This window comes from Oncorhynchus masou, chromosome 3 (genome assembly GCF_036934945.1).
Source record: "Oncorhynchus masou masou isolate Uvic2021 chromosome 3, UVic_Omas_1.1, whole genome shotgun sequence".
In the NCBI taxonomy this organism is placed as follows: domain Eukaryota; kingdom Metazoa; phylum Chordata; class Actinopteri; order Salmoniformes; family Salmonidae; genus Oncorhynchus; species Oncorhynchus masou.
Genome location: NC_088214.1, coordinates 8,036,173 through 8,054,281, shown reverse-complemented (window position 1 = coordinate 8,054,281; position 18,109 = coordinate 8,036,173). Strand labels below are relative to the sequence as shown.

Below are 18,109 nucleotides of genomic sequence, written 5' to 3'. Positions count from 1 at the left end.
TACGCTTTGAATATATCTCATTCCATAAATCTAGGTATCCCAGGGCTCCTCAGAATCTTTGATTCTTGTGCGATTAAACGAAGATGAAGGTCTATAATGGTTATACCACAAGAAACCCACAAAGGAATACACCTGTTTTCCTTCCCGTTACTGTGACACCAGAAGACATATCATGCGGAGTATACATCTAATTGATAAACCCGGAGGGTATGACGGGGTCACCATAACATTACTACAGATCACATCACGGGAAGACAAACTTCAAGGTGAGACAAAACAACAAAAGACCGATATATTCCTTGAGAAAGATCGTATACTGTAGCCTACAAACGTCATGTTTTCGGTCTATGCTCCACGGTCTGTTATTGCTTGACCGGTCACTCAGTGCCAAGTTCTGCCTTCGAGTGTTTTTCCATTTTGTCATGAGCTGAAGCACGCTCATATTCATGTTGTAGTGGTTTATGTAGGCTAATGAAGACGTGTCTGCAGGTGAACGTATATTCTTCCGGTTCCAAAGTGAAAGAACGACATTTGAGGAATAGGCTATATGTAATATGCTAGCCGTTGTCTATTCACCTAAACATGTTTACTTGTAACCCTCGGATGGCTTCTCTTAAGTGAATGACCAGACGCGCATGTTTGACGTTTTTTATTCAGGCCAAAAAAACATCTATTTTGATTTTAAGAAAAATATATATACTAATACTACCACTGCCCCTATCTAAAATTGACATTGCAAGTGGACAGTTTTCAGCTCACACTGATGGCATTTGAAAGCCAACACTAACGTTGACAGCGACATGACAGGTTTTCAGTAAGACATGTAGGCCTATCACTTCTATATTAGGCTACATACCAAGGTCAGTGGGACGATTTGGATTCATTTGGTTTCACGGTTTCATCTGGCAATAGGGTGTACCTTTAATTGACTCCGAACGTGACCAGACCAGTGGAGGCTGCTGAGGGGACAACGGCTCATAATAATGGCTGGAATGGTATCAAACAACCTTGTCATTCCACAAATTTCGCTCCAGCCATTACCACGAGCCCTTCCTCCCCAATTAAGGCGCCAGCAACCTCGCGTGGACCAGACGTCATAAAATGATATTCCAGGCAATGAACTTTACCTCTAGTTGTAACTAATATGTTGCTTTGCCAGGGGGGCGTTTTATGATGGCGTGTCCTTGCTTTGATAACCGACATGTGGCAACTAATCCTCGTGATACTCTGTTGTGACACAGATAGTGTGATGGCTATTATCATTCATATAAACACTTAGGCCTATGTATCACCTTTTAAGTCTAACTTTAATTATTAACGTTTATGTATAGTTTTTACAGTTATTAATAACACAGTCATATATAGTTAATAATGGATCTATTGAAATTGCCTTTCAAGCACTGTAGTAGGCCTGTGTAACAGTATAACTTTCGTCCGTTCCCTCACCCCCTGCACACACAGACAACTAACACCCACGAAGCATCGTTACCCATCTCTCCACAAAAGCCGCGGCCCTGGCAGAGCAAAGGGGGAACAACTACTTCAAGGTCTTAGAGCGAGTGACGTCACCGATCGAAACGCTATTAGCGCGCACCACCGCTAACTCGCACATCGGTTACATCGGTTACACATGATTGTAGTTGTTCGGTTGCCATGCACGTTTCTATGTTTCTTTAATCATTCCATAATACAGCACCAATAATATGATGAAAAGTGCCAAGACTATTGCTGTATTGCAAGTTGTTTTTATTGCTTTGGTGAAATTTTCACAGGTATGTGGTACATTTTGACAACTTAGTACAAAACTCAAAACAGATCATCAAAAGGACAGTTGTTTGAAAACTCTTAAGCACATTTTCAATTGACTAATTACAACGTACAAAATCACACAGTCACTTTTTCATCAAACGGGGACAACAACAGTCCACAAAGTTTTGGTATGTGACCTCAGCGGGAATCGAACCCACAACTCTAGTGTTGCTAGTGCCATGCTCTAATGAACTGGGCCACGTACAGGACCGCTACAATACAACACTGTAAAATACAATACACAATGACTGTACAGGTGGAAGATGTTCTGATTGCCATTCCCATGGGTGTACCAACCTCCCTCAGGGCACGGATGAGGCATGCAATGAATTCAATCCAGACCTATGTCAGGCTGGACTACGACACATTCCAAAAGGTTTTTCCCAGGTGCATGACCAGTTGGTATATTTACTGTGATTTCGAGGAGAACCTATGGCCAAATGCTCAAGACAGGCTTTTTTTATCTTTATTTTACTAGGCAAGACAGTTAAGAACAAATTCTTATTTTCAATGAAGGCCTAGGAACAGTGGGTTAACTGCCTGTTCAGGGGCAGAATGACAGATTTTGTACCTTGTCAGCTCGGGGATTTGAACTTGCAACCTTTTGGTTACTAGTCCAATGCTCTAACCACTAGGCTACACTGCCACCCCAAATGTGAACTTGATGTAAACTAATGCCAGATAAAAAAAATGTGTTGCTTTCTTCGCTTTCATTTGATTGCATTGTGAAAGATGTCTTCAGTGATCACACCTGTGATAGAAATGATGGACAGTCAATTTTAATGTTTTAATGGGTTTAATGGTACACTACTGTCGCATACTACATTCAAAGGGTAATTTTGAAACATGCATTTTAAATGTTTTGCTATTGGATAAACTGGTTGTTAAATGAACTAAATTGAGGAGATTTCATTATGTTGTGTTAAGGTGAGTAAACCAATGCGCTCATTATATTTCACAGTAAAGTATATTTTGGATCAATGGTTGTGTGGTGAAAGATGTCTACAAACAAAATCAATGCACAATGAAAGGTTTTGAATGTTAGACTGGCTGCATTATTACAAATGTTACCAGTTTGGAGTTTTGAACTAAATGTTTTGAAAATACTACCAAAGCGATTAAAAAACCCCAAAAAAACAACAGTATTTATCATCCTACACAAGTCTAGGAAAGTGTTTGGGAAATTTAGGAAGTAAAATATCTCTCTCTCTCTCTCTCTCTATATATATATATATATATATATATAAAAACTACAGACAATGTCCGCGCCCCCGTGGAAATCTACTTAGCATAATACAAATAAGCCAGAGTGGTGTTTGTCAGACCATGAGACATCTCGAAAATCGGTCAAAATTGCCTGTAGAGTCTGAACGGTTTGGCCTACAAACTATTATAACCCCTCTATGGAAAGATCAGACTCATGAACAGGATGTTGGTTTCCGTTTTGCTCTACGACCCCCCCCCCCCCCACAAGTGTCTTGGGACTCGTCTGAATTTCTGTACAGCCAATCTACCAAACTTCTGTCTGTAGCGTCCGGACATTTACACACTGATATGACCTCTCTGTGTAAAGGTGAGATTCTCACAAACTCGTACGTGTCATTTTGCTCTCGGACGCCCACAGGCCTCACAAGACTCGTTTTAAGGTCTCCTGGTGCCACTTTAAAAAATTACAGGAAGTACAGTATATATGGAGAGTGTTTGGTGGCAAAAAGTAAGGGGTTAAATACATGTACAAGAAAACATGTATATATGTATATATGTTTCCCGATTTTCTTATATATCTCTGATATAGGACAGACACTTCAGAACAAATTTCCTTTGGATTTTTTGGGGGGACTGTCTTTTGATCCATGTAGTGAATCTGTTGTTCAATGCGTTTGCATGGGCTAATAGCAGAAAGGCCAAACATATTTTTTTAATCAAATTATTTGTAAAAAAAGAAAAAGAAAAAAGTGATACTTCAAGGGGTCTTGGAATTCAAAATCAAATAGCTAAATGGTCCTTGGTATGACTTTCTTAAAACAATTACATAGAGCTTAGTAGAATGTGTGTGTGTGTGTGTGACTTACTTCTTTTACCTTAGTGAAGTTGATCCCGTTGGATGCCATCAATTTAACTGTCAAAAACCAGACAGAGTTTCTGCCAAAGTTGTGCCAAATATCCCCCGTGCATATGGCTCAAGATCAGGTTCTATGGAAAGGGCCAACTCATAACTAATGTCCTTTGCCCTATACAGCCTTGATTATCTAACAGCACAGTGGTAAATTAAACAGAACTGGGTATGTCCTAAGTCAGGGGTCTCCAACCTTTTCTATCATAAGACCTACTTTTTAATTATGAAACTTTTTGAGCTACTGCAAATTTTTCCTATCTTGGTTTTATTCGGTTCTGGTGTGGGATAAAAAAAAAAAACGTTTTTCAGTATTCAATTAAAAGTATTCATAAAGAAAGTATTCAAATAAAAGTATTCATAAAGAAACAATTAAATTGGATGCTATAAGTCAGTGTCAATACTTAAATCACATCAGAATAACATTTTTTTAGGGTAAAGAAAAACATCAGTGTGTATTTTTTTGGGTTAGTAGCTCAGAGCTTGAGGTGTCTGATACTTGTGAGATTAGTTCATGACAGTGTTTGGAGGTACACATAAAAAATACATTTACCTTCATAATTGTTTGGCGAGCTACTGGTAGTTGGCCTGCGAGCTACTGGTAGTTGGCCTGCGAGCTACTGGTAGTTGGCCTGCGAGCTACTGGTAGTTAGCTTGCGAGCTACTGGTAGTTGGCCTGCGAGCTACTGGTAGTTGGCCTGCGAGCTACTGGTAGTTTGCCTGCGAGCTCCTCGTAGTTGGCCTGCGAGCTACTGGTAGTTGGCCTGCGAGCTACTGGTAGTTGGTCTGCAAGCTAGTGGTAGTTGGCCTGTGAGCTACTGGTAGTTGGCCTGCGAGTTACTGGTAGTTGGCCTGCGAGTTAGTGGTAGTTGGCCTGCGAGCTACTGATAGTTGGCCTGCGAGCTAGTGGTAGTTGGCCTGTGAGCTACTGGTAGTTGGCCTGCGAGCTACTGGTAGTTGGCCTGCGAGCTTGGCCTGCGAGCTACTGGTAGTTGGCCTGCGAGCTACTGGTAGTTGGTCTGCAAGCTAGTGGTAGTTGGCCTGTGAGCTACTGGTAGTTGGCCTGCGAGCTACTGGTAGTTGGCCTGCGAGTTAGTGGTAGTTTGCCTGCGAGCTACTGGTAGTTGGCCTGCGAGCTACTGGTAGTTGGCCTGCGAGCTACTGGTAGTTGGCCTGCGAGCTACTGGTAGTTGGCCTGTGAGCTACTGGTAGTTGGCCTGTGAGTTAGTGGTAGTTGGCCTGCGAGCTACTGGTAGTTGGCCTGGTAGCCTACTGGTAGTTGGCCTGTGAGCTACTGGTAGTTGGCCTGTGAGTTAGTGGTAGTTGGCCTGCGAGCTACTGGTAGTTGGCCTGCGAGCTACTGGTAGTTGGCCTGCGAGCTACTGGTAGTTGGCTGGCAAGCTACTGGCTTGCAAGCTACTGGTAGTTGGCCTGAGAGCTACTGGTAGTTGGCCTGAGAGCTACTGGTAGTTGCCCTGTGAGCTACTGGTAGTTGGCCTGAGAGCTACTGGTAGTTGCCCTGTGAGCGACTGGTAGTTGGCCTGTGAGCTACTGGTAGTTGGCCTGTGAGCTACTGGTAGCTAGCTATTGGAGACCCCTGGCCTAAGGTCACAAAATGTTGCCACAATTTTGGGATATCTAACTTTGTTACCAGGCAACTGTGCATAGGAGGTAGTGTCTGGTGAATGACATTTGGGTTCATCATGTTATGCTTGTCAAAAGGATTCCATGTATTTAAATTCAATCAAAGTTCATATGTATTTATGAAGCCCTTTTTACATCAGCAGTTGTCACAAATTGCTTTAAAGTAACCCAGCCTAGACACAAAACAGCAGTAGCATCATCAAAAATGCTCACATGTCTTTGGAGTTGGTAATTGGGTTGTTGGGTAGTTAGGTACTAGGGTAGTGGGTGGTAGGGAAGCAGGGTAGTAGAGTAGTTGGGAAGTAGGGCAGTTGGGTAGTTAGGTAGTAGGGTAGTTGGGTAGGAGGGTAGCTGGGTAGTTGAGTAGCTGGGTAGCAGGGTAGTAGAGTAGCAGGGTTGTTGGGTAGGAGGGTAGCTGGGTAGTTGAGTAGCTGGGTAGCAGGGTAGCTTGGTAGTTGGGTGGTAGTCTAGTAGGGTAGTTGGGTGGTTGAGTGGTAGTGTAGTAGGGCAGTTGGGTAGTAGGGTCGTAGCGTAGTTGGGTGGTAGTCTAGTAGGGTAGTTGGGTGGTAGTGTAGTAGGGTAGTTGGGTAGTTGAGTGGTAGTGTAGTAGGGTAGTTGGGTAGTAGGGTTGTAGCGTAGTTGGGTAGTAGAGTGGTAGTGTAGTAGGGTAGTTGGGTGGTAGTGTAGTAGCGTAGTTGGGTGGTAGTGTAGTAGGGTAGTTGGGTAGTTGGGTGGTAGTGTAGTTGGGTAGTAGGGTAGTAGGGTCGTAGCGTAGTTGGGTAGTAGAGTGGTAGTGTAGTAGGGTAGTTGGGTGGTAGTAGAGTAGCAGGGTTGTTGGGTAGGAGGGTAGCTGGGTAGTTGAGTAGCTGGGTAGCAGGGTAGCTTGGTAGTTGGGTGGTAGTCTAGTAGGGTAGTTGGGTGGTTGAGTGGTAGTGTAGTAGGGCAGTTGGGTAGTAGGGTCGTAGCGTAGTTGGGTGGTAGTCTAGTAGGGTAGTTGGGTGGTAGTGTAGTAGGGTAGTTGGGTAGTTGGGTGGTAGTGTAGTAGGGTAGTTGGATAGTAGGGAGGTAGTCTAGTAGGGTAGTTCGGTAGTTGGGTGGTAGCGTAGTTGGGTAGTAGGGTAGTAGGGTCGTAGCGTAGTTGGGTAGTAGAGTGGTAGTGTAGTAGGGTAGTTGGGTGGTAGTGTAGTAGCGTAGTTGGGTGGTAGTCTAGTAGGGTAGTTGGGTGGTAGTGTAGTAGGGCAGTTGGGTAGTAGGGTCGTAGCGTAGTTGGTTAGTAGGGGACTGACTCATTTGGAGGGCAAAGCGTGTGACAGCCTTACAGCCCGGCTCCCCTCCTTCCAACCCAAATATGGAAGAACAGGCTTTACTCTATGGTTATGTCCCGGTTACCATGGAGCCGTCGTGTGACGTGGGAGCACATGGATCGCATGCCTCTCCGGTTCTCACCTTTCCCCTGTTGCCTCCGCCTCCGTCCGCCTGGAGAGCCTGATTGGCTGGTGCAGGAGATAGGGCCGTGAGACAGGCAGGAGGGCACGTAGAGATCACAACCCCTCCCCCGGAACCTCTCTGTACAAGGCCTAATAATACTCCCCTGACACCCAAGGCATCTGGCCTAAATATAACACACACACACACACACACACACACACACACACACACACACACACACACACACACACACACACACACACACACACACACACACACACACACACACACACACACACACACACACACACACACCACACCCACCAGCAGGCTGCCACCAGCCACCCTCAGCTTGTCCTCGTCAGGCACCCAAAAAAATTCCCAGTTATGTGTCACAAGACAAAAGGCCCAGCTCCCCGCACCAGCTGGTCACCACCCCACACCAGCTGGTCACCACCCTACACCAGCTGGTCACCACCCCACACCAGCTGGTCACCACCCAGCACCAGCTGGTCACCACCCACACCTGCTGGTCACCACCCACACCCGCTGGTCACCACCCCACACCTGCTGGTCACCACCCCACACCAGCTGGTCACCACCCACACCTGCTGGTCACCACCCCACACCAGCTGGTTACCACCCAAACCCGCTGGTCGCCACCCGCTGGTCACCACCCACACTAGCTGGTCACCACCCACACCAGCTGGACACCACCCAGCACCCGTTAGTCACCACTCAGCACCCGCTGGTCACCACCCACACCAGCTGGTCACCACCCAGCACCCGCTAGTCACCACCCAGCACCCGCTGGTCACCACCCACACCAGCTGGTCACCACCCACACCAGCTGGTCACCACCCACACCAGCTGGGAACCACCCAGCACCCGTTAGTCACCACCCACACCAGCTGGTCACCACCCAGCACCAGCTGGTCACCACCCAGCATCCGCTGGTCACCACCCACACCAGCTGGTCACCACCCACACCAGCTGGTCAGCACCCACACCAGCTGGTCACCACCCAGCACCCGCTGGTAACCACCCACACCAGCTGGACACCACCCAGCACCCGCTAGTCACCACCCACACCCGCTGGTCACCACCCACTGGTCACCACCCACACCAGCTGGACACCACCCACACCTGCTGGTCACCACCCAGCACCCGCTGGTCACCACCCAGCACCCGCTGGTCACCACCCACACCCGCTGGTCACCACCCACTGGTCACCACCCACTGGTCACCACCCAGCACCCGCTAGTCACCACCCAGCACCCGCTGGTCACCACCCACACCCGCTGGTCACCACCCACACCCGCTGGTCACCACCCACACCTGCTGGTCACCACCCAGCACCCGCTGGTCACCACCCAGCACCCGCTGGTCACCACCCACACCAGCTGGTCACCACTCACACCAGCTGGTCACCACCCACCCGCTGGAAGACTGCTGGGTTGGCTGTTCACACCGTATTGTAGTTATTGAAATTCCAGGTCATGGTTGACAAGCTATAAGGATTAAATTACACTGTCATTACCAGTATCATGGATAAAAACATAAGCCCACTTTCTTGATAGTTGAGGTCATATTGTAAATAGATTAGATATCATTGACCAGCCGTTGTTCGCCAGACAATAATTTATCTGATGCTTTTTATCCCAAGCGAGTGGCACTTAAAAACATATTAGCCCACCCATTTTCACCTACCTCATCCCCACACTGTTTTTATTTATTTACTTTTCTGCTCTTTTGCACACCAGTATCACTACCTGTACATGACCATCTGATCATTTATCACTCCAGTGCTAATCTGCAAAATTGTAATTATTCGCCTACCTCCTCATGCCTTTTGCACACAATGTATATAGACTCCCCTTTTTTCTACTGTGTTATTGACTTGTTAATTGTTTACTCCATGTGTAACTCTGTGTTGTCTGTTCACACTGCTATGCTTTTTCTTGGCCAGGTCGCAGTTGCAAATGAGAACTTGTTCTCAACTAGCCTACCTGGTTAAATAAAGGTGAAATAAATAAAACATATTCAGTAGGATTCAAACCCAGAACCCTGGGTACAAGAACTGCAACCAAATGAGCTAACAGAACCACCGACATGGCTGTTTGGTGCGTTGCCACACGCAAGGTCCTTTATGAGAGAAGGAACTGTAGATGACAGATGTGATGGGCTTTGAATGATGAAATACAAACACAACCAATGGTTTGTTTTGACCGCCTCCCCTCATTTATGGGATGGAGCGCTGTTGTTAAATGCTAAACACAATCAAATATGCATTTTACGAAAGAATAACTTTTTAAAAAATGTCTTGGAGGGAACGATTTACGGTGGCTTCAATTTAACTTCAGAAGAGATGTTAACTATTTCCATGGAGTGTAAAACCTCTCATAATCACCGAGAGCCTTTTCCACTGATGAATATGTCCCAGATATCTCTGCATTTACATGGCCGTTTACGCAGGTCGGCACAGTGTCAGTATGAAGTAGTTACGACTACATCACAGTAGGGCTAGTTTTGTTGTTGATTTTGTTGTTGTTGTTTATGTTTGTGGAGAGTTTTTGGTTCAATGTTCAAAATTCATCAGGAATAAATTCTGTTCTGGTTTCTTTCCCTTTTCCTGGATGCTAAAAGGGTGGTATCAGACGACAGTTCAGGGTGGTATCAGATGACAGTTCAGGGTGGTATCAGATGACAGTTCAGGGTGGTATCAGACGATAGTTCAGGGTGGTATCAGATGACAGTTCAGGGAGGTATCAGAAGACAGTTCAGGGTGGTATCAGATGACAGTTCAGGGTGGTATCAGAGGACAGTTCAGGGTGGTATCAGATGACAAGGGTGGTATCAGAAAATAGTTCAGGGTGGTATCAGAAAGGGTGGTATCAGATGACAGTTCAGGGTGGTATCAGATGACAGTTCAGGGTGGTATCAGAGGACAGTTCAGGGTGGTATCAGATGACAGTTCAGGGTGGTATCAGATGACAGTTCAGGGTGGTATCAGATGACAGTTCAGGGTGGTATCAGATGACAGTTCAGGTTCAGATGATAAGGGTGGTATCAGACGATAGTTCAGGGTGGTATCAGATGACAGTTCAGGGTGGTATCAGATGATAAGGGTGGTATCAGACGGCAGTTCAGGGTGGTATCAGACGATAGTTCAGGGTGGTATCAGATGACAGTTCAGGGTGGTATCAGAAGACAGTTCAGGGTGGTATCAGATGATAAGGGTGGTATCAGAAGACAGTTCAGGTTGGTATAGTTTCAGGGTGGTATCAGAAAATAGTTCAGGGTGGTATCAGACAATAGTTCAGGGTGGTATCAGAAAATAGTTCAGGGTGGTATCAGAAGACAGTTCAGGGTGGTATCAGATGATAAGGGTGGTATCAGACAATGGTTCAGGGTGGTATCAGATGACAGTTCAGGGTGGTATCAGATGACAGTTCAGGGTGGTATCAGACAATAGTTCAGGGTGGTATCAGATGATAAGGGTGGTATCAGACAATGGTTCAGGGTGGTATCAGATGACAGTTCAGGGTGGTATCAGAGCAGCTGATGTAAAATGATGTAAAAAAACAACAACAAAAACAGAGACTAAGCATTTGTGTTGATCTTGAATCTGTCTTCAGTGTACAAAATGATATGAAGATGTAACAGCTGTATATGTTTCTGTAGGTATCAATATAATACTTCTAAATGCTCTCACTGTAATATAGTCTACTGGATACTCGTCTTGTGTTGCCACATTTCCTCGTTTAGAAAGCTGTAAACTGAACGTTCATTGGATTGAGAATAACCACAGAACACAGTAGATGGATTCATAGGTCTCTTTATGTTGTAGACACACTCTTTCCTCTCAGTGTGGGAAGATCTTTTTTTAACCATGAAAACACAGGAAGCACATAGACCTGTTCTTCATGTGTTTCAACACTTCCAGTTGGTGAATCATCTTAGAAAAGGTTACATTTGATTATACAAAATACAATGCTTCTGCCGTTCAGTTTTTTTTTTCTCTCAATAAGTTAGGCCTTAAACTATTTACATATATGCATATTCATTTCAGGCAGTAGTATTGGGACTGATGTTGCACTTCCCACAACATTATTATTTACATGTTTGTACACAAGTCTTTGAACTTCCTGCTGTGGAAGAGAGAAATATAACAGTTATTAACAATCAATACATTAATGCCGATTTATATGTGTACATGTAAGTGATCCAATATATGTATTTGTTTACCTATAAGTTGTTGAGCAGGGTGTTTTGTATGTTTTCATACACTTGGTTGTAGATCTCCTCTTTAGGTTTCAAGCCATCAAGGTACTCTGAGGGGTGAAAATGCCTCAAATTTAGTCATTATAAACCATAGTAAAAATAGTGGAAAAGTGAAATACACACATATATTATAATAATTGATCATAATAAACATGACATGAACTCTGCAGTGGTGTCCAGTACATACCTATACCATGGTAGTTTTCTTCCATCTCTTTCCTGTGTTTCAGGTACATGGGCCAGACGTGTCCTTCAAACAGACCAGGGGGGTCAGGGACTGTGTAGTTCCTTGTACTTCTCCTCCTCTTGCACTCCTCTTTCGGAATGGCAATGTAGTAGCTTTTGTCATAGACATCAACAATAGGCCTGCAAGAAACAAAACAAACGGTGGTCAGAACAAGGCGTGAGTTGTGAAAACTAGTTAACTTTCATCGATAAAGTCAATAGTAGTGTATAGTAAGATACGATTGAATGTTATTGTCCTCGAAGGGAAGACAGAGAGAGAGAGTCTAACGACAGACTAACTTCAGGCAAAATGTTGTTGTCTTTAACAGGTCAATGTAAATGTTGTAGGAAAACAACATACTTGTAGTTATAGAGCAGAAACCCTTCCACAATGAGGATGTGGATACCGTTGTCAGGTATGGAGTCCTCTGCTTCAGGTGTGACGCAGATGCCGTGGGAGCGGGCGAACTTGACTGGGTTCTCTTGCCATCCCTCCACAGTGTTAACCATGGCCTCCATATCCAGGGATGTGATCACTAGAGAACAGGGAATAGACAGAACGACACGCTTCACCACCAGGGAACTAAACAGCACAGCAGCCAATGTGTTTCAGAACACAACAGTCAGCTCTAGTAACTGGCGTAGCATTCACAGAATTTTTGTAAAAATTGAATTTAAAATTGCAGGTAAATTGTTGTCTATTACAAAAGTATCAGAGGAACTTTTGAAGATGTCAATTAAAGGGAAAGAGTACATTACTCGTAGTGTTTGTTTTCATTCCTACAGCGAATCCAACTCTTACCATCCCACTGTCTAAAGCCGTCCTCCCCGACTTCTATCTGATCGGGTTTCTGAAATAACAGTCACCAAGAAAACATTGCTGCAACCTCAAGGTGATGATGACAGAGTAGTAACCAGTCAGTGCTGATCACACCTGGATATGAGCTAAGTTAACGACGCCAGCGTCCCCACTGAGGCAAACAGCTAAAGGCTAACCTGCACCCTCAGTGCACCGTAAATAATGTCTTGTAAAGACCAGGGATGGGATCAGGAAGTAAATTCCATTTCCAATTCTAAATTCCAATTCTAAATTCCAATTCTGAATTCCGAAATCCAACTCCAATTCCTGAATTGACTGAATTGAAATGGAATTGACCCCAACCATGCTGCTGGCACATGGCCTAACTGCTCAACATGTGGGCAGGGCACTGTAGTCGTACTGGAGAGGGTACGCGGTGTCAGCTGTTGACAGTCAGCGATATTCATCCACTGACATTTAAATAAAAATAAGCCCTTTTTTTAAATGATCCTTAATTTGCAATAAGTTGTTGACATTGACAACACAGAGTATACAGATCATTATGGGGTGAATGAAAATGTTCAAAGTCAAATGAACATTAATAACTGTCATGCAGTAAAACAATTGTTGCATTACATGAAAAGTGAATGCAATGTTTGAACTTCAAATGATGTAAACATTTCAACATTTTCATTGATTCGTCAGGAGACAATGTTAAGCACATTATATCAGGTGGAATATGGTAGCTCTGTCTGGTCATCCGTTACTGACTTGCCACCAGTAGGTGGCGATATTAAGTGTTCAAGGCCAATTTTTCTTTATTTGAAACTCCAATTAAATAGGCTACTGTAGGCTATACAATCTGTTCGTTTTCGATCCTAAAAACGGATGGTAAAACAAGTGAACACGATGTTATGACTTTAAAATAATGATATGAATCAAATGAAAGTGGTTACTCAAACAGGAAGCTTTCTGGGCTGAGAGACATAAACGTGATGAAGCATCTTACCTTAAAAAAGTCATCCTGATGTATCACACAACAGTTGGGCAACGCCTGGATCAATTTATTGGTTAGAGTGGTTTTCCCACCGTTGGTCACGCTAGACAGAATAATTAAAAAACACAATGAACATCATTTTCTATAAATTATCCCCGGTCCACTTGATCTTGTGTGGACCATTAATTTCGGCTACAGAAATACGTTTGGTATTATCAATATTAGAAACGCTGAATTATGTTCTTACCGTCATAACAAATAGTAAAATAGTAAACTTGTTTTTAATATTAATATTCATTAGATATGACTTACCCGCCAATTCCTATAATGAATTTCATGATGATATCTTGATCTTGGTCCGTAGCAGTAACTACTCTACGTCGGTGTTAGACGAAGGAAAGGAACCCCTATAGAAACATTAACTTTCAAAAGAAAAGTCCTTTAAACTTTATTTTTTTCTCTTATTGCTATAATGTCCCCTCCTTTTACTACTTCATTGATAGAGCATCTCTGCCTAGCATATAAAGGATTCACCATAGCGTCACTATTCATGTCACACCTCGTGGCTCAACTCAGTCCAATCAGTCCGTTTTACTGTAGCCAATTAGCTTCTACTGTACTCCGGAACTATGTCCAATTGGAGTGCAGTGCTACTGCACTAGATTTGTATAGCTCCGATTTTTTCCACCTGTTACTTGAACTCAGTCAGCATAGCGGTCACACACACACATGCACACATGCGCGCGCACACACACACCCCGTCTGAAAACCTAGACCACCCCTTCCATTGCATGTCAAACCTTTGCCAGCCGATACGGGAGCTATGTCAGGCATCATTGGCTTCCTAGAAGACAACAGGATAAATAGCTTGACTCTAAGCTGTGAAACACAATGATAATTCTCTCCAGGCAAATCACCATGCTTTAACTGATGATAGGGACAAGAACGAGATTACGGAGATTAGATATGCATACATCATATAAACTCAGCAAAAAAAGAAACGTCCTCTCACTGTCAACTGCATTTATTTTAAGCAAACTTAAAATTTGTAAATATTTGTGCGAAGATAACAAGATTCAACAACTGAGACATAAACTGAACAAGTTCCACAGACATGTGACAAACAGAAATAGAATAATGTGTCCATGAACAAAGGGGGGGTTGAAATCAAAATTAACAGTAAGTATCTGGTGTGGCCACCAGCTGCATTAAGTACTGCAGTGCGTCTCCTCCTCATGTACTGCACCAGATTTGCCAGTTCTTGCTGTGAGATGTTGTCTCACTCTTCCACCAAGGCACCTGCAAGTTTCTGGACATTTCTGGGGGGAATGGACCTATCCCTTACCCTCCGATCCAACAGTTCCCAGACGTGCTCAATGGGATTGAGATCCGGGCTCTTTGCTGACCATGGAAGAACACTGACATTCCTGTTTTGCAGGAAATCATGCACAGAACAAGCAGTATGGCTGGTGGCATTGTCATGCTGGAGGGTCATGTCAGGATGAGCAAGCAGGAAGGGTACCACATGAGGGATGAGGATGTCTTCCCTGTTATGCACAGCGTTGAGAATTGCCTGCATTGACAACAAGTTCAGTCCGATGATCTGTGACACACCGCCCCAGACCATGACGGACCCTCCACCTCCAAATCGATCCCGCTCCAGAGTACAGGCCTCTGTGTAATGCTCATTCCTTCGACGATAAACGCTAATCCGACCATCACCCCTGGTGAGACAAAACCGTGACTCGTCAGTGAAGAGCACTTTTTGCCAGTCCTGTCTGGTCCAGTGACGTGGGTTTGTGCACATGCAACATTGTTGCCGGTGATGTCTGGTGAGGACCTGCCTTACAACAGGCCTACCAGCCCTCAGTCCAGCCTCTCTCAGCCTATTGCGGACAGTCTGAGCACTGATGGAGGGATTGTGCGTTCCTGGTGTAACTCGGGCAGTTGTTGTTGCCATCCTGTACCTGTCCCGCAGGTGTGATGTTCAGATGTACCGATCTGTGCAGGTGTTGTTACACGTGGTCTGCCACTGCGAGGATGATCAGCTGTCCGTCCTGTCTCCCTGTAGCGCTGTCTTAGGCGTCTCACAGTACGGACATTGCAATTTACTGCAGTCCTCATGCCTCCTTGCAGCATGTTTAAGGCACGTTCACGCAGATGAGCAGGGACCCTGGGCATCTTTTGTTGGGTGTTTTTCAGAGTCAGTAGAAAGGCCTCTTTAGTGTCCTAAGTTTTCATAACTGTAACCTTAATTGCCTACCGTCTGTAAGCTGTTAGTGTCTTAACGACCGTTCCAAAGGTGCTTGTTCATTAATTGTTTAAGGTTCATTGAACAAGCATGGGAAACAGTGTTTCAACCCTTTACAATGAAGATCTGTGAAGTTATTTGGATTTTTATGAATTATCTTTGAAAGACAGGGTCCTGAAAAAGGGACGTTTCTTTTTTTGCTGACTTTAGATATTATGCAAGATAACAATATTGTAGTCATGATCAGATTTGCTATTGCTCAAGCTGATCATAATATTATGGGAAATGTGACTGTGACTTACAGTCTCACTAAGTAGGTTTTATTGAAAATAAAGTTATTATATTCTCCTATCCTGGGATTTGTGACTAGGTCTGTTATTGTTGTCATGAATATGTTATTCTATGTTCTTAAATGACAGGAAAATAAAAATACACAGCCCCATGCAAGTGATAAAGCCCAATGTTGGTTTTTGCTGTGTCCACTAGCCTTGACCTCCGCTCTAGCTGGCCGTGACCTCCAGTCTTTCCTTGCCTTGACCTCCAGTCACTATACAAAGAGCAGGAAATGTGCAGAAAAGGGTGTGGCTCTATGGCTAATCATTTACAGGAACAGAGATGGTTAGGTTACGGTTAGAGACCAGTATGGATGATTTACTCTCCTTCTCCAGGCTTGTATATAATGGTCTGTAGTGCATCAGCGCAGTGTGTTTAATGAATCCATTTGGTTCACTCAACCTGGGTCTATGTGAGGCCATTTGATTTCTTTCAGATACTTTATGGTGAACTTAATTTAGCTTTCCCAGCGCAATGGCATATCCGATATGCAAGGCAAACTAAATCAACCCCACTTAAAGTAATGAAGTAAACCAAATGAAAAACAATCATATTTTGACCACCCTGGCCTGTAGGCTGGCAGGAGTATTTGAGAGGGTAAATATGCCCACGATTCGACAGCTTGGTGGTGGGGAAAACCAGTGGGACTATATTTAGGAGTAACATTAGGCCGGTATGGGCTGGTGGGTTCGGCAGGATCAGGCTCGGCTGTTGGCACTGAGTCACACATACTTCTGATGCAACCAAGGCTTGGTTGGAAGACGGTATAGTGGCATGGCCCTTGTCCATGTGACCATGTGGCCTCATGCCTCTTTGCTGCCGGTGTGTGTGTGTGTGTTTCTGTCTGTCTGTCTGTCTGTCTGTCTGTCTGTCTGTCTGTCTGTCTGTCTGTCTGTCTGTCTGTGCCTGCCTGCCTGCCTGCCTGCCTGTCTGCCTGCCTGCCTGCCTGTCTGTCTGTCTGTCTGTCTGTCTGTCTGCCTGCCTGCCTGCCTGCCTGCCTGTCTGTCTGTCTGTCTGTCTGCCTGCCTGCCTGCCTGCCTGCCTGCCTGCCTGCCTGTCTGCCTGTCTGTCTGTCTGCCTGCCTGCCTGCCTGCCTGCCTGTGCTGCCTGCCTGCCTGTCTGTCTGTCTGTCTGTCTGTCTGCCTGCCTGCCTGCCTGTCTGTTTGGGGTCCCACTAGATAGGATGTCTTGTCTAACAAACTACATCTCTGTTTCTGAACTGTAAAACCCTTTGAACTTCAAAGCTTCTCAGTCATCTTGTTGTAGTAATGCTATTACTAGGCCTGGGTCACTAGTTAACCATTTAAAAGGTTCATGAATTGTACATGTATGGCACTTCGCCCGGGCGGAGTGGTGTAGCTTGTGCTTAATTTCCTTGGACAGGAGAGGGTGACATGGATCAGAGGCTAAACCTTTTACTACAACCCTCATCCCTGTGATTATTATTGTTAGGCTTTAGAGAGCTGGACTGGATTGGAGCTATCGGATAACATGGACATGTCATGTTTAAGGTGTGATAACATGGACGTCTCAAGTTTAAGATGTGATAACATGGAGGTCTCATGTTTAAGGTGTGATAACATGGAGGTCTCATGTTTAAGGTGTGATAACATGGAGGTCTCAAGTTTAAGGTGTGATAACATGGAGGTCTCATGTTTAAGGTGTGATAACATGGACATGTCATGTTTAAGGTGTGATAACATGGAGGTCTCATGTTTAAGGTGTGATAACATGGAGGTCTCATGTTTAAGGTGTGATAACATGGAGGTCTCATGTTTAAGGTGTGATAACATGGACATGTCATGTTTAAGGTGTGATAACATGGAGGTCTCATGTTTAAGGTGTGATAACATGGAGGTCTCATGTTTAAGGTGTGATAACATGGAGGTCTCATGTTTAAGGTGTGATAACATGGAGGTCTCATGTTTAAGGTGTGATAACATGGAGGTCTCATGTTTAAGGTGTGATAACATGGACTCATGTTTAAGGTGTGATAACATGGAGGTCTCATGTTTAAGGTGTGATAACATGGAGGTCTCATGTTTAAGGTGTGATAACATGGACATGTCATGTTTAAGGTGTGATAACATGGACGTCTCATGTTTAAGGTGTGATAACATGGACGTCTCATGTTTAACATGAGTCTTCAATATTCCCAGGTAAGAAGTTTTAGGTTGTAGTTATTATAGGAATTATAGGACTATTTCTCTCTACACTATTGGTATT

The 18,109-nt window shown here is 44.4% G+C and overlaps 1 protein-coding gene and 1 long non-coding RNA gene across 3 annotated transcripts in view; one reads left to right on the top strand and one right to left on the bottom strand.

Annotated features, from left to right (window-relative positions):
* Window positions 1–18,109, top strand: part of LOC135509404 (uncharacterized) — a 35,574-nt gene that overhangs the window by 406 nt on the left and 17,059 nt on the right. Inside the window, exon 2 of the long non-coding RNA XR_010450931.1 lies at window positions 35–266. This is a non-coding gene — a long non-coding RNA (uncharacterized LOC135509404). The remainder of the gene's footprint in view (window positions 1–34; window positions 267–18,109) is intronic.
* LOC135507642 (nicotinamide riboside kinase 2-like) lies at window positions 10,833–13,777 on the bottom strand. Of its 2 annotated transcripts, XM_064927224.1 has the most exons (7): window positions 13,612–13,777; window positions 13,312–13,402; window positions 12,306–12,354; window positions 11,865–12,039; window positions 11,466–11,644; window positions 11,243–11,328; window positions 10,833–11,145 (listed from the first exon to the last, which is right to left on the bottom strand). In XM_064927224.1, exons 1-6 carry the CDS (start codon window positions 13,635–13,637, stop codon window positions 11,243–11,245), a joined length of 606 nt encoding a protein of 201 aa, XP_064783296.1. In that variant the 5' UTR covers window positions 13,638–13,777; the 3' UTR covers window positions 10,833–11,145. The 2 variants fall into 2 exon arrangements, with proteins under 2 accessions (XP_064783296.1, XP_064783305.1); XM_064927233.1 differs by lacking the exons at window positions 12,306–12,354; window positions 13,612–13,777 and having other exon boundaries at window positions 13,312–13,399.